Below are 23,717 nucleotides of genomic sequence, written 5' to 3' on the forward strand. Positions count from 1 at the left end.
CAGACACAGAATTAAGGTTGAATAAGCATCTTGAAAAAGAGGTGTTTAATATTTCTGTATTGGGACTCCATTCAAAATGTGTACATAAACAAGTGAGCGTTCCCTGACAGTGTGGCAGCCATTATGCTTCACCAAAAGAGGAGGCCTTGTCCTTTAAAAGGTCCACACACACGTGACAACTCCAGCTCCCTGTGGACAAACAATGTATGATATATATATTAGGCATTCATATGTAATTGCAATAGAGATTGCATTGTATTATATGATTTTACCTTCTGGAGGATGATTCATAGGTGGTTTGAGGCAGTACATGTGGTAGCCTCGGTCGCAGTCGTCGCAAAACAGCAGTTGGTCCTAAGAACGACATAAATTCTTCACTGATCATGTCATCAAATTGAAAAAGTGCATCCGTTGAGTTACGTACGTCATTTTCAGAGGTGCCACAGAGGCTGCAGGACTTGCACTCGATACACTGCCATTGATACGTTCTCACCGCGTGCATCATGTTGTCAGTGAATTGCAAACATGTTGGGTGACCTGTGCATGTGCAGAAAATGCATGAATATGCAGAGCATTTTTGTTCCCTTTTTACATTCTTTATAGGCTAATTTTACAATGTAAAGCTACAAAAGTGGATGCATTTAGAAAAACAATATATTTTTGGAAATTTACCAGAGCGTCCACAGTCTGAGCAAGAGACAAGCTCCTCAGCTTGGCCCGTTTTTCTATTGGAGTCTTGGTCCCCGAGGCAGAAGTCGCAGTAGTCGTTGGGGATGATGACACCGTCGGGACCCTTTTGAGCTTTAATGACATATTTATTTATTAATTATGTGACGCCATGTTGGGAAAAGTCTTTTAAGTTGTGTAGATTTAATTGCAACATACGTTTGTGGTTGTCGTAAGAACGTGGGGGTGACAGGGCCGGTTCGCTGTCCTTCTCCTCATCACATCCTTCTTCCTCAGCCAGGTGGGTGTGCGTGTAGTGATAACTCAGCCCAGGACGGTTCTTGTAGCGCTTGCCGCAGACTGTCAATCAACAACAGCCAAAAATAGTTAGAATAATCACCCTTATCACCATTCTATGATTATTATAGCAAATTGATGCAGTAAAGAGTTCAAATATTACATTTCATATTTGGAAAATATAGAGGGTCATAGTAGAAAGAAAAAATATTGCTCTTATTGGACTATTGTGTCACTACATGATGAAAATTGTTATAGAAATAAGTTTGCAAAATGATATAGTCATGATAAAGGTATAATTACATTAGAAAAATAGTGATTGTTCTCCCTATTGTGTGAGTAATCTAATTTTACAAATTCTTTTAAAATAATAATAATAATAATAATAATAAAACCATACTACTGCACAGTTGTATTAATATAGTTTTTTTTAAATAGAACAACCATTTCTACAAACCTAATAAGTGGCAATCTTGTAAGGGAAAAAAAGTCTAATCTATTTATGTTAAATAGACGCTGATGCCATGGTAGAAGTTTCAGCCATTTTTAGTCATAATGTAGAACTACAGTGGATATTAAAAAAAATACAAAAAAAGGTTAAACGTCTGATTCAAATGCTAGATTTTTCTTATGAGACCAAGAACTTATTTCAAAGCTTGACATCATATATATAATAATATTGTGTTATACATTATTATAGCATATAAATTATAATGAATAAAAGACAGTGGGAAAAGTTTTGAAATGTTTTTCTTGGTCTTATCTGCATTGCAAAAGCTGGCATTTGAACTGAGCCCTTTTATAGCCATATTAAATGGCAATTTATCTAAATATTATGGTCAATATTTCCACAATGGCTCCATCTGTGAAAAACATGCGTGCGTCAAAGCCATCCAGTTAGCCTGTTGGCATGCCATTTGTTCAGAAATCATTAAAAAAGCGTTAATAACATGCTTTTTAAAAAAAAAATATATATATATATATTAAAAGCCATTAGTGACAGCACACAGGAAGAATACCGGAGGAGAGATACCTTCTTCAGCCTTTTTTGAGTTATGCTTTTGTTTGTGTCTATCTGGAACAGAGAGGACATACAAGCAAAAGAAAAAAGAAAAAAAAAGAAAAAAGAAAAGACGAACAAGATTCATTCATCAGTCTGCGTTTTTTTGCAATCCTTCCTTTGAGGAGAGTTGCATGCTTATGAGAGGGCGGCTGCATAAACAGCTCCCTTTCTTCATGCCAGGTGACGGGAAGTGACTTGAAGGGAATTTAAATGGCTTTTCTATCCCGTACAAACTTAATCCATGATCCAAAGAGGACATTTCACATATAGAAAATGAGATTTTTATATAGTGGGGTTGGTCTTACTGTCACAAACGTATGGTTTGTCTTGGTCATCCGCACTGACTGCTTCTGTCTTCTTACGACTGGAGCCTCTGTTCTGTTCAGAAAAATTCAAAACATAATAAAAAGGCAGTAGTAGTGAAGACTACACTTTATTGTAATATTATAAATAAAAAAATAGGGCAATTATTGGATATCTTGAATCATTTGAATCTATTCAAAAGTTGACTTAAGATATTTAACTTTTTATAGGTTAAGGGACTACTTATGGTCACCATTTTTTTTAAACATGATTACAAAAAAACACATTATTATTGTATTTGTTCAATTATAACTGTAAGGGCTGGCTGGCTGTGCACAACTATCAATGCCATTGACAGAACCGGACGTCCAATCTATTTCTTCTCACAGTCGCACTGGATTGGGCGTCTAGTGCCGTCAATGGCAGCTAAATAAGTGTTTCTAAAAATAGTCATGATTCATGCATGAAAGTATTGATTTTGATGATTCATTTGGGCATTTTGACTCACTTTGCTTCTATTTCTGCTCTTCCTCTTCGGAGTATCCACTTCAAAATCTTCGTCATCTTGAAAGCCGTCTCCGTTTTCCTCCGCCTCCAGCACCCTCTGGATAAACGTGCATTGAAAATATGCATAACAATATTCCAAAAAATGCCCGTGAGCTGAATCATGTATACAAAATTATCAAAATAATAACCTGTATTTCCAGCAAGGTCTCCTCCTCCTTGCAGGCATTGCTCTTCTTCTCCAGAAGATTGTCACTTCTAAGAAGGGCCTCCAGAGCTGTGGCCTCACCTAGCGGACCCTCACGTTTGGGGGCCAGCTCAGCCTCTAAGGTACACCAGTCATTCAGTAATTTAATCTTTTTAGTTTGACTCTACCTTTCTTGTTCTTTAACCCTGCTTATAAAACCCATTTGATGCCATGTGAAACAATATTGACTCATTCTAACATCATTTAAAGCTCTTGTTAGGAGCCCCTGCCCTTTACAATTAGTACTACATCAACCAAATCTTTTCCTCCTCTTTTTCCTAACTTCTTTTATTTCCATAAACTATAATCAACTCTATTTCTATGACCATGACCGTCAAATTCAACTTTATTGTCTTCTAAATCCCCCTTAAAGATGTATTTTATCTCTCTCAAACACTCCAACAAATACACAAACACTCACTACTGCTCAGGAAGTATTAAATAAACATGAAGCCCTCCAAAAAAAAAAAAAAAAATCCTGAGAGGGGAGCAGTCACATTCCTCCGCCAAGCGTTGTCATTGATATCTGGGTTACCCTCCCCCTTTTCTATATACTGTTCGCCAAAGTAACTCTTAAAATGACATTATGTCTGCAGGAGAAGAAGCACGGAAAAGACAATGGCGCTAAAGCAAAAAAAAAAACAAAGAAAGACCCTCCTTTATAGTTTTCCTCCCTTCTTATCGGGTTCCTGGTATGCAAACATAAAAAAAAAAAATACACTTCATAAGGCTCACTTGCATTCTAATGCCTCCTGGTCAAATGATTAGAGGCCCAGTTAGGGTGCTTCTGTTCTGCAATGGTCGAGTGTGTGTCTGTGTGTGTGTATGTGTGTATTTCTACACAACAGTGAGAGGCGGCATTGATTCAGGGGGGAAAAAGAGAAAAAAAATGAACCTGGAGACCTAGGTAACCAGAGCCAGATGGCCAGATAGTGAGCCTTAGAGTCGCATACTGCAATCATATTATGGGCTTTCCCTTCCCTGGTTTTTGGTCCCTAGTGATAAGAATGTTCCTTAATCCTATTACTATTTTGATGGAAACCAGAACACATTTACACTGTTCCACACACAGTCCATATGTATTCTGATTTTTTTGCACCTGTGTGCACGGGTGTCAACGTGTGTGTCGTACCGAGCCGAAGCTCACACAAGCGGAGTTGGGGATCGAGAGGTGGGTGAAGTCGTCTTTTCTTTCGCCAGCAACGTGCAGGGTAGGCGTACATCTGTCCGGATGCTCTGCCTGCATGTAAACATAGTTAAAAAATGCAGATTTAACACATATGAGGAGACACAGGGAGAATTATAATATGCACTGTTACACCAAAACTGCTAATAGGAAATACACCCAAACACATGTGGTTATTTCAGTGTTCAGACTTAACGATTCCCATATTTCAGGAAATCCCATTCAGGTTGTTTGCCTATTTTTGGTCATCACAAGCAAAAGCAGCAAAGAATGACAAGCATGATCCGATTGAAATGTAACATATTGTTGGTCAGGACCGCCGCAAAGTGCAGGGTGCGGCCAGCGTGGCTATTTGTGTCCATCTTGATGCATAACGACATCAAGGTTCCACTCCAGCGCGACGCAGGTGTCGGATAACTCATAAAACATAAAAAAAATCTGGTCCTCTTTGGCTTGTTTACAATATAATAGGCACTATTTGTCTTTTATTTTGCATTAAAAACAGAAGGCAAAGACCATGACGTGTCCTAAAACTTTTGTAAACCAGAATTTGAAAATGCAATGCTCCAAAGCTGGTTCCAGTTAAGACACATGGATTTTGTTAGACATGTCGACTAAGAGTAAACCTACTAAATATCCTTGGGAACAGTTATTTGGATATGATGGAAGCATATTTTGAAGAATTAAGTATGACAAAAACTACATAAAGTCTTAAAGAAGTGACCATGCATGGGTTTTGAATAATTTCTCTAAATTCGTAACCTTTCATGCGTCATAAAACTAAACTACGAGCTCCCGGATTCTTCTCTTTTGGTCTTACCAGGTTGCCTTTGGCATTTCTCCATCCAAATGTAGCAATTATTTTGGGCCACGCCAGTTTGCGAGTCCAGAAAGGGCATCCGGACACTGCGTTCGGCACGTAGGCGGGCATTGTAGCTACGGCAGTGCTCGATGGCGTCCTTGTAGAACTGGTCGCCCATTCTGCACAGACACACACAGTTAGTTATAATCACCATATACAATTCCAACATAGACACCATATTCAAAAACTTGGCATTCGTCTGCCCTTGCACCGCCAAGAAAAAAAACAATTATCTGCTTTTTATCTTCAAAACAATCCAAACTATTCCATCGACAATGTTCTATCATGTTACTTTTCATACCAACATGATAAAAAAACACTGCCAGGAATACCTGCACGAATGCAGGATGGTACATGAATTTGTGTTTCTGTGCCAACAATGGAAAAAAGACTGTGTGGATGTCTTGCAAAAAAAAAATGTAAAGAATGCCAAGTCAGACAGGGACCGGCATTAAACCTCCACAAAGACGGTCACTGTTTGGATGAAAGAGGTCAAGAAGTTGAGGGAGGATGGGAAAAGGCCACAATGGCCACTTTATTAGGTACGGCATTAGCATTTTGGGAAGTAACTAAACAGATGATAGTGTAATATATACACACTCAGATGTCTTCCACCATGGAAGCAGAACTTCAGCATAACAAATGCATGAAAAAGACTGTCTATAATATAATTATTCTTATTTTTTTCCATCTGACAATGCTGTGGTGACCTTGTACTCCTTCCTCGGGCCACTTCAAACATTCTTATATAACTGTGCCCAAGTACCATCATGTTTGTTTATGGAAAATGGAAAAAGACACTCCAGCATTAAAAAAATGGTGTATTTGACATTCCTGGAGAAGAAAACCATTTTTTTTCAGTTCTACTAAAAGCATAGTTGGATGATTATGATTTAGATTTTGAAAAGAAAGCCATCAAAGAACTGAAATTCCAATCAACTTCCCAAAATTCCCACAGACACCCCCCCCCCAAAATCTTGTGGTGGGTCACACAACCACAAGAGTGGAAGCTGTTGCTTTTTTTTTCCATAGTTAATATGAGTAGCAAATGTCTGCTCATTCCACCACATAAAATCTTCCTCTTGTGTGCCACGTGCTATATTTAAGTTCCTTACTCCGGTATTTTTGTCCTCCTCTTTTTGCAGAAAAACACAAAATAATCAATGGTAAACTCATCAGTACTGTCATATAGCTCTGTCAGGTGCTACAATCTTACACCGTAGACAAATATGTTCGACACAAAAAGCCCAAATTTTAAACATTGGGAGTCAAAAAGCAATCAAATCTGCCAAATTATTTAGTTTTTAATGAATTTGAGCGCATGTTAAGAGAGAATTAAAATAAGACAAACATGAAACGAGTCAAAAAGCCACAGCATATACTAAATATAAGAAGCAAAGAGCCAAATGTGGCTCAAGAGCCGCCTGTTCGCCACCACTGCTGCAGACAAACAGTGCAGCTCAGCTTCTGCATCACATACACTATGTCTACATATGCTTTAGTGTGATTCCAACCAACATTTTATTTCTAATTCTATTACCCATTCATTTCAAATGGCTATCTTTTGAGTTACAAGTCCTGTTGTGGCAAAATAATGAAGTCATATGTCAAGCCACCACTGAATACTCTATTACAATATCTAGTTTCACCACACAAGCCTCTTTTCCTGTTTACTTCCTGTCCCAAGCCCACTGCAGACCATTTATGCGGCAAATATCGACTGCGACTGTAAGCCTATGTCCTCCCAAACAAATGGAATAGTGAAGCTTCAAGCAAACATTTAGGGCATATTGTAGGCAGTAGCGAGGGGGGATTCAGGCCAAGACAGCATAAATGGGGTCGGGTGGGGGGAGTTGACATGTCTCGGGGGCACACGTGTTCCCTTTCGACCCGTGTCACCCTCACACACACACATCCACAAAAAAAAGACACACAAAAGGGAAACGTTGGATGGCGGATTAAAAAGGAAAGGAGGGGAGGCGTTTTAGGTTGATGTCTGCAGCTGGGGTGGAATGGATGAATATATGGATGGAGAAAAGGCTTCTCCTGTTCCGTTTCATAAATGCATAAATGTATCAAATAAGGGATATACAGCAGACGTACCCCCCCCCCCACCTTCCACCTCCCCTCCTAAATCCTCCACCTCGCTATTATGGGGGAGGGGAGTATGGCGACACAATACATAAAACAAACACATCATAAAAATATACAAACCCCCACAGCGACCCATAGCACAACCCCCCACGCATATGCAACAAAGACAGTTTTAATAGTAATGCGGATACAGAAGGGGATGAAATGTAATGTAAGGCTAAATGGTGCATATTAAGTCATATTTATGGATATTGTGATAGGTTGTGTGTTTGTGTTTTGCTGAGTTTTGATTGCTGTAATAAAAAAACTGGTGTCAAATGGAAAGGGGGTGTCACCAAATGTTGTTGTTTTTTTCATTTTGATGAGTTTTTAACTCTAATAAAAGCATAAAAAATACAATAAACATTGTTTTATCCTATTTTTTGGTCATATGAATACAGAGAAATATCAAAAAATAAATAAAAAAATATTCATCCCATTCTTTTATGTATTTAATTGAAGACTTTTCTCAATTCAACTATAAAACAACATTTTGACATTCCACAATAATGGATTTGACCTAGAAATTGTTATATTAATGCACATTCTGAATGGATATTTAAGATTGAAACAATAATCTTCCTCACTCTACAGCAATGAAAGCCATCTCTCAGATAACAAGATGCTTATTTTTCTGCGGTTTGGATATACACAACAAAAAAATCAAGTTAAATAAGCACATACAAACCAATTTCTTTCCACTGTCTGCGATTCAAGAGTTTCTGCAGGAATTCAACCATTTAAAAGCACCATAAATGCGCTAAAGTGCAGCCTGTGTGTGATTCACTATGTCATCGCACCCCTATTCATTATGACTTAGGAATTCGAGGAAAGTGAAAATAAGAATGAGTATAGAAAGAGCGCTGCTGGAAAAACACTCAAGCGAGAAAGTAGAAAGATTACCAATAGCTGGCAAACCACCAGAACAAATTTGTTAAATGACATAAAACAAACATTTGTATAAAAGCTCCATTGACACATTCTTAACTAGTATTTCCTATCAGTTGCCTTAAAAAGTTTTATCAACAAAAAATGAATGGTCTTGTTGTTATTGTAGTATTTTATTATAAATAAACTTCGGGTAAGTAAAATAGTAATAGTAAATCTTGTTTAAATTGGTCCATAGGTGCTTAAAAATGCAGTACTTTTGAATTTGTTGATTCAGTTCTGATTAGAATGCAATAGAAATAGTCATTATACCCTGAAATCATGAAAAAACAAATATAAGTTTTTTTTTTGGCTTTTTACTCTAAGGTCTAAAAATAGACCCTTATATGAATAAATGGGACGTAAAATCTCTTTTTTTTAGCCACAAACCCCACAAAACAACTACTATAATATACATCTTGTTGTTTTCCAGAGAACTGTAATGAACACCAAATTGTTAGTGTTTAAATTGTAATAGTAACACAAAAAAACAGGATAAATGATTTAGAGCTGCGTTTAGGAGGTTTTTTTTTTGCACAAGAAATAAGTATAAATGTAAATTAAGTGGTCAGCAATGACTATGAAAAAATACTTCAACCTAAGGTTGTCAACTTTGGAGGAAACGATGTGGTTTTTTTTTAACCATAAATGCATCTTTCCATTGCGTATTATTGCACAATTCGCCAAAAAACGCATGCATTACCTGCAGACGCGTGAGCATTAACAATAGAATCGTTCAAATATGTCTTCTTTTTTAAAAATCTTGGTTGAACGCTTGCACTCGTTTTTCATGCAGAAACGCTCCTTGTCTGACTTGGAGCGCGTCAATAAGAAACGCTTACTTACGATTTTAAGGGATTCTGAATTGCAGTCGCCATTTTCCAGATGGATTTGGAATGCAATACTGTATTCCAAATCTCGATGAGCTTTGGGACGCAAAAAATGAGGCGGAGAAGGTGGAGGAGGAGTAGAAGGTTTGACCTATGTATATACGACAACAAGCAATGTGCGTGCGTGTGTGCGTGTGTGCGTGCGTGTGTGTGCGCGTGTGCGTGCGCGTGTGCGTGCGTTTGTGCGTGCGTTTGTGCGTGTGCAGCCGCCAATATACAACAGCAATGTCAAGGCGGTGGGCGCGGCTTCAAAATTGCTGTCAATGTCAATAAATGTACAATAAAGAAAGCGAAGGATGCTTTTTACGATTTAGCACCTTACAAAGGTTAAGTAATGTATTATACATACTATAAAGAATGAAAAAACATATGAATTAAAATTAATTAAATTGATGAACACAAACTACAGTAAAGATTAAATAATATGTACCTAATTGAGGCTTTCTAAATTATTTTGCATTATTAAAGTAATTGAACAATGGAGTCTTGTCTCTGTTTTAAAAAAAAACCAATTTATTTATAGGGATAGTTTGACGTATAAAATTGAAAATACATAACAGTATTAAGAACATTTGTGACAATTAAATACAAACAAGATGTATGAAAATATGTTTGGTGCACGCTTAGTGCCAAGGAAGACATACAGCTAATTTAATGCAAGATGGTGGACATTTAGATACGCCATTGACTCCACAGTCGAAGCATCTAGTCTCATACATTCCATATTTATTACCACGAGGGCGGTACTTAACTCCAATTCACCATAGCAGCCAATCAAATCACCGTGCGTCATTTGTTTTCAATTTTGGCCCAATGGCAATCAAAGTTGGGATATTCGCGGAACCTCACCGTAAAGCTATTGATCACTAAGAAAACAAATACTGAAAACTCTGCAACGTTTTACTTGTTGGTCATGACATCAACTTCACAGTTTAGAATGTAAAGTTCAGAACGATCAATTATACTTCGCCCTAATTATTTTTCCTGAATTGTGAAACTTGCCAACTTTGGCTAAAGAAAGCTAGCTCCACGCTGGAAGTGAATGCGGGACACAACCAAAACCGACAACGTGGTTTCCATTCCGTTAGGCACATCGTCGCATGATGATGAGTTGGAATTGGATCGGGGGTCAACGAAGCCAAAGAGGACAGCAAAATCGGGGCAGAAGACCATTCAGAGGTAGACATTGGAGACAACCACGACACGACAGGTGTGCAAATCTACCCTTAGGCTGCCAGTGACGGCAATGAACGTCCAAAATAAAATGTGCAAGCCTCATTCTGCATTCGTAGGAATTGGTATGATGGTCCAGGATCTTCATCCAGAATGTCTGATAGTCAAGCTAGTACTTCTTCCTCCTCAAACAGCAGTGATGCACCAGGTTAGAATAAGTCCCCCCAAAAAGACAGCTTGAAGTGCATTATAATTATTATTCTTTTTAAATCAGAACTGCCAGGTTTCTACTTTGACTCCGAGAAGAACCGATACTTCCGCTTGTTGCCGGGTCACAACAACTGCAACCCCCTGACCCGAGAGAAGCTGCGCAATATGGAACGTGAAAAAGAGAGAACGAGGAGGCTTGCGGAGGATGAAAACCCTACAAAAGTATTACGATTTACACACAATTTATTTTACCTTCTAAAATGAATCTTAACGTCTCTTGCTTTTAGAAAGCACCGAGACCAGGACTCAATGCTACCATGGTTCTACAGAATCACCATCTCGGATTGCTCCGTGAGACATCCTACTGCAGGTATTGTATTGTTCCTATTATGGAATTTGTCATTTAGATAATCTCTCAATCCCTTGCTTTTTTAAAACACAACAATTATATTACCTTCAGGCGAGTTCACGAGGGGAAGATCAGCATCATGAGACGACATAAGCTGGACCTCCAGATCCGGGAAGATTTACGGACCCTTGTGGTTGGTTGGCAATCTCCTCTAAAGTTGCCATTGAGAACTCCAAAATGCCAAGTAGATCTCATTGCTGTTTACCTGCAGGCCGACTCCAATTGTGAGCAGGCGTTAACCGTCCATGACATGCCAAACGGGGGCTCCAAGTACGGCTACATGAGCTTCGGTCGAAATAACTCCAGTGGGTCTCCATCTGTGAAAATGTGTGAATATCCTCATATCACTGAACGCAAGGTGGGAATATTTAAGGGGTTTTGGTTATGCTATTTCAAAATAAGATGGACATAAAAATGTAAATGTTTTTAGTCATCAACCTTTGTCTTTTGAATGTGTATTTTTGTTTCAGGTGAATTGTCTTTGCTGGGCCACTGTCACACATCCAAACTCTCACGTGCTGTATCCTGTGTTAAAGTTTTTAGAATGGATTTTATGCATAGTTTATATCTATTTTGCTTCAGATCATATTGTCTTTAACTGAAAATCAGACTGTGCATGTTGGGGACTGCGAAGAATCCTGGCTTACTAAATTTGGTTCCTACTTCACTCTTCAGCTACAACAGTAAAATGTTTAAAATGATTATATGTATATATATTTTTTCTTCCAAAATCCCAAATTATTATAGTTTACATCAGAAATGTTAAACTACACCTAATAGATTGATTACTTTGTTTTTCTCGAACATGTTTGGAAGAAAAAGCAAATATAGCTTTTGCAAAATGAATTATTGATTGATTAATGAGCAATAATAAGGTTTCTCTTCCCATCTTCAGGTCAACCGAGCCTTCGTATTACTTTAAAAATCTCTACGGCCTGGTGCTGTGCTTGGAGTCGACATCCTTCCCATGACAAGCTGTTTAGTGTTGGTTAGTGTCAAAAGGTGGACTTTAGTTAGACTCAAATTTGGAAACTACAAAATAATTAATACTAAAATAGTTTCATTTTAGGTGAGGACTTTAAATTATCCAAATCACATACTTGCGTTTGCCTGTTGGCAGGTTTATCTCACAAGATTATCCTGCACCAGGCCGTCACAGGAAATAAAACAATCATCGACGTCGCCAGCGACGTCCTGGCTCAGCAGTTTGGCGCCAATGTAAGTTTGTCTGCCTTTTCCACCATGATTGTACTCGTCTTGAATGCGAAATGTCATCTTTTTCAGATTCCTTTGCTATACAACGGCTGCCGTTCCGGGGCCATCTTTGGCTTCGATGTACGCAATCCGGGGCAAGGCAAGGCCGTGACCTTCAAGCATCAATATCCAATCACTTCACTGCAAATACTGCAAGACGAGAACTACCTGGTGGCTGCAGACATGTCGGGCCGGGTGAGGAAAGGGTTCTTTTTGTTGTTGTTGTTCTTTTGTCTTTACGAACAGTACATCACAAAATGTGTGACCATTCTCTCAGATCAACCTGTGGGACATACGAGCCATAAAGCATGTGCAAGAGTACAAGGGCCACTATAATGAGCATGCCTATTTGCCAATCCATGTCAGGGAACCTGAGGGACTGCTTTTGGCCGGTAAGAGTCAGTAGAGCATTTATACACATTAAAATGTGTATGAATCCTATTTTGGAGCTATTTAATAGCCAATATTATCTTGTTTCATATTTTTTAGATCTGTTTACGTTTCTTTTTTGTGTTATTTAATTAAAAAGGAGGAGTAAAAATAAATAAAAAGGGACACTTTTCTAATAAAGGGGAAAACACTATTTTAAAGATGTTTTGTATTAAATAAATGCATCATTCATTTTGTAATACAAAGTAAATATTTATATTCTATTTAGCATTTAAATGTATAGTTTGGAATATTGATTTGACTTACAATTTCCTTTTTTCGCTCCAAAGTGGGTCAGGACTGCTACACAAGGATCTGGAGTCTGCGAGATAGTCGCCTTCTCAGGACCATCCCATCGCCTCACCCGGTTGCCAATGACGCCATCCCCAGCATCATCTTTTCCTCTGGGATCGGCGGGCGCGAGGGGACCCCCGGCCTGGTGATGGCTCTCAAGAAAGATTTCTACTACTTCCCGTACAATGCGGACGAGAGGGAGCAGAGGGAAGCCTGATCCAACTACACGCTTCTTTAACAGGCTTTTTCTGGCCGTAGAAGAACAAAACATGTTTACAAAAGTATCATTACTGCACAGTTGTAAACAGGGGGGAAAAAAGGCACATTTTTGCAGTTTGTTCCATGAGCACAGTGCCCTTCTTTTAGTGTTTTATTTGTTTTTAACTCTGTTTTGTTATATACAGCAGCTGTTTTTTTTTCCGATTGTGCTCTCTCACCAAACTTGAGTTGATTAAAAGACACTCAATAAACCGCACTGAAAAAAAAAGAAAAGTCTTGAAAATTATTCATTCCAACATTCTCACATGCAAATGTACCCTTGGCAAGATCTACTAAGGATATGTTCAAATGAACCTGAAAAACAAAACAAAAAGTGGACCGATGTCACAGAACGATATATTTCAAACACGAACAACTACTTTCTGCTCGTCTTCAATGCCATTATCGTTTTCATTGGGATATATCTTTCGTGACACACTTTTGAAATTATTTGCATTGCTTAAGATTCAAGTCATTCCATGATATCGCTTTTGAGGGTCCAGCCTCAACGATGGTCTATTGCTAACAACTTCACTTCATCCAATGTTGTAAACAAAGTGTATGATGCCAGTGTACAATATCAAGTTAGAATTAAGGCTTTACTTTAAGGGGAATATCCGCCTCTTTAGAATACAATAGCTACTAAAAGCTTGTGGGGTTACTAGAATAGATAGCATATGCCTTTTTTTCTTTTTTTACATAATCATTGGAATGCATCTATTTAACCTTTTTTTTTTAAAGGCAAGGCAAGGATTTGTTAAACTGACATATACTAAAAACAGTACTGTGCAAAAGCCATGCAGGAATCACAGCAAGGCAAATATAAAAGCAATATTAACAGTACTAATGTCTACATTAAACTCATCTCAAATAGCATATGGTGACATGTAAAATATAACATTAAGTATTTGGGCCAAATAAATCATGAAGTAACTTCTTCCCAAACTTAAGTATCATTCACTGGCATAAAAATGGAAAAAAGTAATATTTTTATTGCTATAGCTGGCCAACATAATGACGACTTTTGCACAGTACTGTACATTGAATTATGTGAATGGCTGTGTCTATCAGTCTTGTGATTTTCTGACAACTATCCAACTCTGACCTTAATAAACAGTAAAAGACGAATATATGGGCTAGATGACGGCCCTGTCAACGACAACAAGACCTTCCTCAATCCAATAGCCCAAAAAAGACTTGTCCAAAACTTGATTTAAGGTTCCTTCATGATCTCCACCTTCCTTCCAGACAATAGGTTAAAATGAGTAATGCGCTCAAAATCACGAGTGGAAGAACCAGAGACAAAAAAGGGGCAGTTCCAATTCTGCTAGAGTTCCCCAGTCTTCTGGCTACAAACGCTGCAGACCCTCACCGGGTGATCCCAACCCCGAGATGGCACGGCACGGCGCTCCCGCGAGCAGTCCTGACACACGCCCTGACCACAAGCGCGGCAATGGTGGATGGAGAGACGAGCAGCCAAGAAGTCTCTCTGGCAACCGCAGCAGACACGGATATCCTGATCTGGCACCCAGTAAGCGGGACGTGCAGCTTCTTTTACCAAACCTGCCAGACACAGAGTCCATATTTAAAGTCAGTCTATCATCCTAAGACTTATATTTTCATTTCTTACCTAGCGGAATGTCAATAGCGCCAACTACAGCGCCGAAGGTGTTCTGAACGGCCTCGCCGACCTTTCTTGCGATTAAGGTCCCGCCTTCTTCCTCCAGGGCAGCGTCGAGAAGCTCTAAAATAGATAATTCAGTGTTTTTTTTTCGGAGATGACGGTGTAAATGAGTGAATTGGAATACCAGTGGGGATTCCTCGGTTCTGGAAGCAGGCGTCGCAAACCCGGACGGGTGCAAGACCCCAGCCTCTCTCTGGGACTGGACGGGTTTTGGAGGAGCAGGCGTCGCAGAAGCCTTCGCCGCAGGCTCGGCAGTGGTGCTTGGTGTCGTTGCTTTGGAAGTCCACGGCACATTTGTGGCATTTCTGTGTATTAAAAGGGATAATGTAAAAAAGGGCACTTCAAAATGTTACATACAAATAACTGCATGATAATTCCATCCCTAAAATTGCATGTTACTTGATAATGAATGCCTGAAACTATAATGTAACAAACACATTTAAACTCATATGGTAACAATGCAATTTTTGTACTACACCAACCAGGATTAGAGAGTTGGGCGTCCAGTAGGTGGGCGCAATCTGGTCGGTGAGCCAGGAAGTGACTGCTTTGGCTGGCTTGACGCTGAGCTCTGACACTGACTGGGAGATGTACTTGACTCCGTCCAGCAGCCTCTGGGCGGCATTGTGGTTGTCTTTCAGGAAGCCATCAGACTGAAATGAGGAAAAACGGCTCCTTAAAGCAGGGATTTGAACAAAATGCGCTCTTGCCAGCCTCTTTTTATCATTGTTCCTGCATCAATGCAGTCTTGTGTTGAAAAACTTACCCCTGGCCAGATGTGTTGGATCTCTGTCCTGACCACTGTTTCCACCGGATCCTGGTTTCCATACCAATACTGCCTGCTTCGGTAAATCACTCCACAGTTGGGACACTCAATGACATATCTGAAATTGAAATGGAAAATGCCTTAGTGGAATATCAGGCTTGGAAATGATATTTGACAGACTTTGTGAGGGAGGGACGGCATCCAAGCCAAATAGCTGATTCACGACTCATTTCACCGAGATGATCCAATTCACCGCCATTACTCACCCAGACCAAGCGTAGACGGCCAAACCAAACCACGGCGAGTCGGATGAGGCTGTCGTCTTGGGAACCACGATGACCTCCTTGCCTCCTTCGTAGCAAACCTGGGAAGTTTAGCCATTTAGCCCTTTGCCTCCTTTATAAATAAACATGATCACTAACCTTGCAGGTGTAGATGCGGTTGTCATTCTGCGCAGAGTAACGGCATCTGTGCTTGGCTTCATGTTCCAATCCCTCCTTGAGGTGATTCATGCTTCTCTTACAACCTGACCTGAGTTTGATTTATTTAATAAGGGATAGCATATATTAATGCCCATACACATCTTCATGTTAATGAACATTTATATGTAACTATGTAAGATTGTAGCTGAGGTCTATATTCCATCTTCAGTTCCTTGTGCAGGTTGAAGGTAAATGATGACACATACAAACAAATAGTAATTTTGTGTCAGCCTTTAAGTTGATTGGGTTCACATATGGTAATTTGTATTGAGTTCCAGGTAGAAGGTGCTTTGGCTAAATGCGCTCTTTTTGAAGGGAACTACACAGTCACCTCTAGAGCCAGCCCTTGTTGATGTACCAAGGTGGCATCTGCATATTTAACAGTATTGTCCAATACTTGCTTATAAAATTGGTTTTAGTGTAGCGTTGCAGGCCAATGACCAACTTGTCATTCAGTATTAGCGGTTTTGCACATACCCGCAACTCAAGCAGATGCAGGAGCAAGTGAAGTACTCGTCAGGGAAGAAGGAGTTACTGATCATGTGCTCATCGGAGATGTCGCCACTGAAACGTTCACTCAATGCCTGGTTGGAAAAGATCAGCCATTTTTAACATCGACCCTCAGATTAGTAAAGCGATGTAGAATTCAAACCTGCAGGGCCTTGAAGATGACGCCGGCGGAACGAGGTGAGCGGGTGGCATTGTTATCCAGCTGCTGCTCCAGGCTGCGCTGAAGGCCATTGAAGTCAGTGGGCGGGTTGTAGGTGCGAGTCCCGCGGTACTGAATGGAGCTGAAGGCCTCGGGGAAGAGATTCAGCTTCCTGAAGCGCTCCTGGAGGATGCGGTCGGCCGACTCGGATGGCTTGTCTGCAAATTGCAACACGTCAATTCCACTTTTCTGGTCAAGGGCTTTGATTTTATCATCTACCTGATCCTAACAGCTTGGTGTGCACAGTCTCGTGGAAGATGATGACGGCAGGGCCCAGCGTGGAGAGTGGAACGTCCAAGCCGCAGCGAGTGGTGGTCGCTTTCAGCTCCCGGGCAAAGTGTTTCAAGTAGGCCTCAGAAGCATCACCCAGGAACTTGAAGAGGTCGTCATGGAGACGATCGGCGTGCGTCCGGTAGATGACGATATCTGATACGGCCAGGACTTTGAGGAGGAGGCGGGTTCGCTGACCCTGACTGGACCCTGAACCCCCCCCAAAATAGCCAAGGATTAGGATAGTACCTGAAAAGTTCAATTCTTTTCATGTCCCATTTAGAGCTAAAAGATCACAATATAGTGTATCAAGACAAAATATGTCTATAAATAGAAAGAAGGAAAGAGTACCAGCCCCAAGCAATCCTTCCGTATCTATGACAACCACGCGGTGCAGCGGGTCCATGGCAGCCCAAACGCCCACCGTACAGGACTCCTGAGTTGGAGATGTTTTGAATACCTCTCTTCCCAAAAAGAAGGTGTGGTTTAGCGTGTGAGACTTCCCCTCGCCCGTATTCCCAAAGATGGAAACCACTTTGAGGAGCTCATCCGTTTCACATCCCAATCGGTCCACAAAGTTCTCCTCGTCCTTCACCTGGGAAGAAAAACTCTTAAAATAAGCCATTTTCTTCTCATCCGCGAATATCTGAGAAACTCACCTGCATCTCCTCCTTCTCATCCACCAATAGAAAACTGCACACCCTGTCCAGCTGGTCTTTCAGGATGTCCAGCTCGGATTCCCCCGCACTCACACTGTTCGCCTCAGGACCTTTGGCCTGAGGGTATGCCGTGAGAGGGTGCTTTCTTTTGTTCCCGCCACTGTGGGTGCGTTTCTGGCAGTCCAAGCACAGGTTGATCTTGCACCCCTGGCAGCGGACGGCCGCTCGCAGTCGCCCGGCCATAAGCCCGGCGCCGTCCCCTTTGCACGAGTCACAGAATGGGATGTGACCCGGGGAGATGCGAACCCGGTCGTGGTTCCTCATACGTTCTTGTCGATGGAGCTCCATTTCGCAACGGACGCATTGAAGGCTACTGCACTCGTCACATTCAAAGGAGGCCTCAACAGAGCCCCCACAGGCGTAACTCTCCTGGCAAACTAGGGGTGTGCTCATGGCTTTATCTCCAGCTGGACCTTGACCACTCATGCTTAACAATGGAGAACTACACTATCAGCACAGTTTGTGAACGTTTATAAACGTGAGATCATAGTTCTCGTTGTCCTAGTTTATACGAAACATACCATTTCCAAACATCTAGTCACACATTGTCATTTGTTATTCTGGCTTTGTTCCTCTTTGGTCAAAGGTTAACTCAGGGAAATCAACAACAATAACAACAACACCCCACTGTCAATGCCCTCAACACTAACCCTACACTATGTAATTTGACTACTTTAATCGTATCTATGCTTCTAACAAGTAGTCAATTCAAAGGTAAATGTCATTGGCTTATGTGATGAGTAAAAACTGATAAAGCTATTATCTATCGAGCATCCTTTTGCCTCGTTTTATCCCTGATCGGTTGATGCCAAGTAGGTATACGCCGTCCTCTGTGGCCAATGATATTTTTATACTCGCCGATCGCTGCGTCAGTACCTATTGGGGATACATGCAGTCGTACTTGTGTGAGGAAATAACAACCTTCGTGCCAAATCGTCTGACCTAGCAACGGTTAACACAGCCTCAGCCGACGGAGAATGACTCGACTGAACTAAACTGCCGACGCGGCGATGGCAGTCTTCAAATCTACGATTCCGATTAATAACGCAGCATTGTGCCTCGATGCCACGTACTAACCTCGGCGAGAAAGTTAACTTGATGTGTCAGAGTCTGGAAGGAGATGTTGTTGCTTTTACATCAGCTGATCGGCTTGTTTTTATCCAGGGTTGAGAAGTCACTCAAGGCGAAATGCATGTTGGGAAATGTAGGAGTTTCGAAATCAAAACAGTCCATGTGTGTGATGACAGTCAGTAATATTAAACTGATTTTTATTCTATAAATAATTTGTTATAGTTTAGGTTTTTTTTATTGTAGTCGGCGTCTCTCTACAACAGGCGACATTTAGGTTTAATTTAAATGACGTTTATATGTTTTCCCACAGTTCTCTGCAGTTCGTGCTCTGAGTAGCGTTTGATATATTGTGCAAAGTACGCCGGTGTATTGTTTATGTTATCTTGTAGCACAATATATAGACCATTTCCGTACATTTTCGGTTTAATGCATTTCAATTTTAAGGAGATAATTGTTTATTACCTATTTTTAACATAATTTAGTTTCTTGATCTCATATTTTGACCGTCACAAGAACGTATTCGGGAGGGCCATAAAAACATAGCAGCATCCGATATTTGGTTAACCATACCGAACCTGTCACTTTATTTGTATGCAAGTTATCGATATAATATTACTCTGCTCAGCCTTTAACAACGGAACTTTTATTTTAAATAATCATTGCTAGTCTGAAATTGTTGTGGCGATAAATAGAAAAAAAGATCGTGCTCTGTTGCTGACCTTGGCTTTCAATTGTAGCCTAATGCTAACGACTTGGCTTCACTGATAACTTGTACTTTTTCCTTCTGCGGGGGACATGGAAGATCAAGACTACACTGACATTAATGGCAAACCCATATATTTGGACTCTCAAAATCATTGCAGCTTTTGTCGGGAATTTACTGTCAGTTCACCCAAAATGTCCATCGCCAAGGTGATGGCGTATACCTCCATCGTTTGGCTCGCTGCTTATACAGTGTTCTTTTTTACTGAAGTAAGTACCATCTAATATTATATTACTGACATTCTAATAACCAAAATAACGCATGCAGATGAACCCTACTAATGAAAACGTCCAAATCCATATATGTAGCTTGCTGTAGAGTTGTTGGTACTCTAATATTTCTGATTTATTAATTATGTTTTTGTCTTTTTGTTGTTGTTATTTGTTTACTTTGGCCTTTCCTTGCTGCATGTAGAATACAGCTGTGCTTACTGGTGCCATCCTGCTAACCCTGCTGGGAATGATGCTGCACATCCACTTGGTGAAGGTGGACCATGAATCGGTCCTCATCATTGGCTCGATGGGCATCCAGCTCTCATCCAGTTATGCATCGGGACGGGAGACGAGTTCCTTCATTGAAATGAGCCAAGTCAAGGATGTGGTCATTAATGAAGCGATTCATATGGTAGGCAAAAGTATTTACATTTACATTTGTGTGTTTTTCTTTCACAATGAAAAGCTGAAGTGGTTGTTTAATTGCAGCATCAAATCATCTACTACCTATGTATACTGCTGAAAGACCCTTCAAAACCCGATGACGTGTCACAGGTGGTGCCGTTGTTTCAGGTGAGAATTAAGCAAAATCAGCCTTAGATCAATTAGTTTATTCAATAATATTACTAATAATATTATTTTGTCTTACAGAGCTCAAAGCCAAGGTTGAACTGTTTGATGAAAGTATATAAAAGCTGTCAGGAGATTCTTTCAAAGTGCTGACAGCACACACTCAGGAAGGCTATGTCCTTATTTACGGTATTTACTAATTTACTAAATTATTAATAATAAATTTTCCCCATATTTTCTACCTTTTTAATAACTGCAGAAATACATTTGGAAAGCATTATGTATAATTGCCCTCACCCTAACCCCGACTAACATTTACATAACCTTTTTAAATCCCCTTTATATATACTAGAATAGTATATAAATATTTGGAATTTTAGCTTTTGTGCCTTTTCCACTTTTACACAATTATTAAATGTTTCCTAAAAACACAAACAAAAATGTCCCATCTTTGCATTCTTATGTGCTAACAACGCCTGAACTGATACATTTTCCCCACAAGAGGGCAACCCTGCGCTACTTTCTAACTATGTATGCTTTTATTTGTTGTGAGAGAATCAGTTTTGAAGTACTGAATAACTGCCTTCCATGTGTGTAAGTACAGCTAAAGTCAGTTTTTGGTCCTGATTTGACTAGAAAAGTACTTGAAATGTGAAATACATGAGTCCAAAATGTAAACATCCCATAATAAGTCCATCTAAACTCTAAAGTCTTCATGCTCAGTCCCCACCCAGCCTTATTGTTGTTCATCTCTTATTCTCACTCCCACCATCTACGGCCCCCTTCAGTTTGAACCCAATGCGCCCCGAACCGACAAAACAAGCGTGCGGGTGAGATTTTTAAGGGCAAAATGCGTCATAGCCCCGTGAAGAGCAGCCCCTGACAGGCTAATGGTACCCCCCTTGATAGTGGAACCAGGGTGGGCCTCAGGGCTTCTGTCTAAGGGGGGCAACCCAAGGTGTAAATTGTCAGTCATGTCGATGTGAATACTTCTTTAGGCAGAGGTGTGAGCTGTTAATTACTCCTCTATCCACCCCCATTACTTGTACTTTCTACCTAAGGCTACTTTTCCTGCCTTGATTTGTTTTTAAAGTCTTCTCAACCTTTTGCTGAACCTCGAACAGCATGGGTCGTCACCTGCTGAACGTGTGAAATCCCGGCGTGAGAAGCGTGTTATTTAGTGGGTGAAGGGTTGTCCGACCCCCCGCCAAGCTGGGTGTTGGCCTTCCAACACCTGTAGAGCCTCAAATTAAAACATCTCTGGAAAGCAATGGATCTGGGCGAGAATTTTCCTGAATCTGAAAACAAAAATACTTTAAGCATGTTGATGATTTGATTGTTGCTATGGATCAATTTCCTCATTTAAAAAATAAATAGTCTTCTTAATACCAGTGCTTTTCATTGTATAAACAAGCTGTAAACGTATGCACACACAGACGCGTTGACACAACACAATCCCTTTGTATGGTGTTAAGTGTCATCCGTATTGTTGCCTGAGGAAGATTGAGTCACAGTTTATGTTTAAATGTTTCTACTTTTAACGGTCTGGCGCAGCCAGGTGTAACATGGTTTCAGTTTGGATTTAAAGCGTGAAGTGAACCAATGTGGAGAAACCATTCACATGCTCGCAAGATTCGCGCTGATCCGTCAAGTGACTTGGTAGAACCGGTCTTGGCATGAGTCTGCTAACTCTATGGCGCCTGATGACTGATGGACGGGAAGTACTTGTTGCACCTTTGTGTGCAATGATGGGATACGTCATTCCTTGGGTGGAGTGTTGAGTGACAATTACAGATCAGTTTTATTAGACTGTCTATAGATCCAATTCAATTACATTGTCTTGTTTATAGGAGTTAGCTAACAGGAGGGTTGATATTTAAATGTCTATTTGGGTTGTTTTTGGTGAAAGGTCATTTTGTCATGGAACCAGGCCACTTTTTTAAATTGTGAAATTATGACGCCACACCCTCTAAGTGTTACCTGCGAAACGTGCGGGAAGCGAGACGCCTCCCATCTGTCCATGAGATGCAAGGAGATTAACCAGTTTGGTTGGTCGTCACTAGAAGATGAGGGGAGGTGGTTAACTGGGGCTTTACAATAGCAAACTTTGTCTAAATACAATCTGCTTATAAGTTATGAACTTGATAATATTCAGTTTATTCCTGCCTAAATGTTGTTGTGCCTTTTAGAAAGCCAGTGATGTCATCACGTTCAAGCCCTAACATAGACAGTCACATGTCAGATAACGCGTGCATGTTTCTTCTCTGTAATCAACTCAAAATGTCGATGACAATGATAATGAAAAGCTACGTCCTATTTTTGTCAGATCCCAAGATGTGTCATGTGAGTAATTCATAAAGATCAATTGACATCATTCTGAAACCAATGCTGTATTCAAGTATCTATCATAGCTTATAACAAGTACACGTAATTGGGGATTTTGCAGTGCCACATTGTTTCATGGTGAATAATTATGTTATATTAATATACTTTTTCCACCTCATCATTTCACCTCTGCCATTATTATTGTTGACATAGTCGGGAGGGCATTTTAACATTCTTGTTGACTTTTAACAATTTTAAAGGGCAAAATATTAGAATTAACTCTCCAGTACATACAATGAGGCCCAAATCCCAAAACATAACACCAGACAATGGTCCCTTCACTAGTATCAATCAACACCCCCCCCCCCCTCCACCCATGCACAATAATGCTAAGGCAACACAAACTGACTGAACAAGACAATTTATTGTTGTGAGTAAATTGGACGACGCGACAACAGCCGCTATGTACACAAGAGCAAGTCCAGACACAGCTGGTAGACACAAACGTTTAGAAGACATCACACAGCATCCGTTGCTCATTTGACGTCGCTAACATTAGTCAATGTCCAAAATGATAGTCTTCATGGACGATGACACCATCTACTCTACCAATATTAATTAACTGTAATGTAATACCAGTAACATTGCGTCATGTAACTGTCTTTACATCATTGTGTCACCCATCCACCCCTATGGCCCTCCCCCACCCTCACCTACTAATGCCACCAGTGTGAGAACACCTCACCCACTTGATTCCCAGACGTCCTCAATCAGCATTTTGCCTAAAGATCCCCTGACTAAAGCCTAACTGTCATGAATCCTTACTGAATCATGCAGATTATCCCAATCATCATCTACATGACCAAGTATGGGAAAGACAGAATCATTTATTTTTCTTTGGTAGTAAGAGACAGTTTTACTTCAGCAAATAAAACACAGGCACATTCACACAATGACAAAATCCACATAACAAATGTAAGATGTCAACGTGCAGTAATTCTAATGTAGCTGCTGATTCTGCTTATGTCCCTTTATGGTCTG

General features: G+C 40.3%; 4 protein-coding genes across 5 annotated transcripts; 2 read left to right on the top strand and 2 right to left on the bottom strand.

The window, feature by feature from the left end:
- Positions 1 to 26: 26 nt before the first annotated feature.
- dpf3 (double PHD fingers 3) lies at positions 27 to 9,286 on the bottom strand. 2 transcript variants are annotated; one of them, XM_077711299.1, is made up of 12 exons: positions 9,035 to 9,286; positions 5,087 to 5,247; positions 4,213 to 4,320; positions 3,025 to 3,158; positions 2,838 to 2,933; positions 2,332 to 2,404; positions 1,997 to 2,038; positions 886 to 1,026; positions 673 to 801; positions 425 to 537; positions 273 to 354; positions 27 to 189 (listed from the first exon to the last, which is right to left on the bottom strand). In XM_077711299.1, exons 1-12 carry the CDS (start codon positions 9,064 to 9,066, stop codon positions 122 to 124), a joined length of 1,179 nt encoding a protein of 392 aa, XP_077567425.1. In that variant the 5' UTR covers positions 9,067 to 9,286; the 3' UTR covers positions 27 to 121. The 2 variants fall into 2 exon arrangements, with proteins under 2 accessions (XP_077567425.1, XP_077567426.1); XM_077711300.1 differs by lacking the exon at positions 1,997 to 2,038.
- A 598-nt stretch (positions 9,287 to 9,884) lies between these two features.
- wdr21 (WD repeat domain 21) lies at positions 9,885 to 13,328 on the top strand. The gene is made up of 13 exons (XM_077711111.1): positions 9,885 to 10,288; positions 10,371 to 10,459; positions 10,526 to 10,683; positions 10,749 to 10,831; positions 10,922 to 11,003; positions 11,082 to 11,228; positions 11,341 to 11,390; positions 11,480 to 11,553; positions 11,766 to 11,858; positions 11,991 to 12,088; positions 12,155 to 12,319; positions 12,402 to 12,516; positions 12,844 to 13,328. The coding sequence occupies exons 1-13, from the start codon at positions 10,179 to 10,181 to the stop codon at positions 13,062 to 13,064; spliced, it is 1,485 nt and encodes a 494-aa protein (XP_077567237.1). The 5' UTR covers positions 9,885 to 10,178; the 3' UTR covers positions 13,065 to 13,328.
- zfyve1 (zinc finger, FYVE domain containing 1) lies at positions 13,173 to 19,031 on the bottom strand. The gene is made up of 12 exons (XM_077711110.1): positions 17,676 to 19,031; positions 17,368 to 17,611; positions 16,966 to 17,226; positions 16,690 to 16,904; positions 16,515 to 16,621; positions 15,978 to 16,086; positions 15,822 to 15,919; positions 15,556 to 15,673; positions 15,272 to 15,442; positions 14,914 to 15,094; positions 14,736 to 14,849; positions 13,173 to 14,668 (listed from the first exon to the last, which is right to left on the bottom strand). Exons 1-12 carry the CDS (start codon positions 18,159 to 18,161, stop codon positions 14,433 to 14,435), a joined length of 2,340 nt encoding a protein of 779 aa, XP_077567236.1. The 5' UTR covers positions 18,162 to 19,031; the 3' UTR covers positions 13,173 to 14,432.
- pigh (phosphatidylinositol glycan anchor biosynthesis, class H) lies at positions 18,571 to 22,982 on the top strand. Its single transcript, XM_077711112.1, has 4 exons — positions 18,571 to 19,778; positions 19,984 to 20,193; positions 20,271 to 20,354; positions 20,433 to 22,982. The coding sequence occupies exons 1-4, from the start codon at positions 19,602 to 19,604 to the stop codon at positions 20,502 to 20,504; spliced, it is 543 nt and encodes a 180-aa protein (XP_077567238.1). The 5' UTR covers positions 18,571 to 19,601; the 3' UTR covers positions 20,505 to 22,982.
- Positions 22,983 to 23,717: the final 735 nt, after the last annotated feature.

Source organism: Stigmatopora nigra, unplaced genomic scaffold (assembly GCF_051989575.1).
Source record: "Stigmatopora nigra isolate UIUO_SnigA unplaced genomic scaffold, RoL_Snig_1.1 HiC_scaffold_25, whole genome shotgun sequence".
NCBI lineage: Eukaryota > Metazoa > Chordata > Actinopteri > Syngnathiformes > Syngnathidae > Stigmatopora > Stigmatopora nigra.

Bases quoted from the DNA above. Each gene is read 5' to 3' on its own strand.
- zfyve1 (XM_077711110.1), bottom strand. From the start codon at position 18,161: ATGAGTGGTCAAGGTCCAGCTGGAGATAAAGCCATGAGCACACCCCTA. The intron at 17,227-17,367 runs GTACTCTTTCCT...GGGGGGGTTCAG, and splicing joins GGAAGGATTGCTTGGGGCTG to GGTCCAGTCAGGGTCAGCGA. The intron at 16,087-16,514 runs GTATGTGCAAAA...AATCAAACTCAG, and splicing joins TGCATCTGCTTGAGTTGCGG to GTCAGGTTGTAAGAGAAGCA.
- pigh (XM_077711112.1), top strand. From the start codon at position 19,602: ATGGAAGATCAAGACTACACTGACATTAATGGCAAACCCATATATTTG. The intron at 19,779-19,983 runs GTAAGTACCATC...TGCTGCATGTAG, and splicing joins CAGTGTTCTTTTTTACTGAA to AATACAGCTGTGCTTACTGG. The intron at 20,355-20,432 runs GTGAGAATTAAG...TTTGTCTTACAG, and splicing joins AGGTGGTGCCGTTGTTTCAG to AGCTCAAAGCCAAGGTTGAA.
- dpf3 (XM_077711299.1), bottom strand. From the start codon at position 9,066: ATGGCGACTGCAATTCAGAATCCCTTAAAATC. The intron at 355-424 runs GTACGTAACTCA...TGTCGTTCTTAG, and splicing joins GTGGCACCTCTGAAAATGAC to GACCAACTGCTGTTTTGCGA. The intron at 190-272 runs GTAAAATCATAT...GTTTGTCCACAG, and splicing joins TATGAATCATCCTCCAGAAG to GGAGCTGGAGTTGTCACGTG.
- wdr21 (XM_077711111.1), top strand. From the start codon at position 10,179: ATGATGATGAGTTGGAATTGGATCGGGGGTCAACGAAGCCAAAGAGGA. The intron at 10,289-10,370 runs GTGTGCAAATCT...CTGCATTCGTAG, and splicing joins AGACAACCACGACACGACAG to GAATTGGTATGATGGTCCAG. The intron at 12,517-12,843 runs GTAAGAGTCAGT...TTCGCTCCAAAG, and splicing joins TGAGGGACTGCTTTTGGCCG to TGGGTCAGGACTGCTACACA.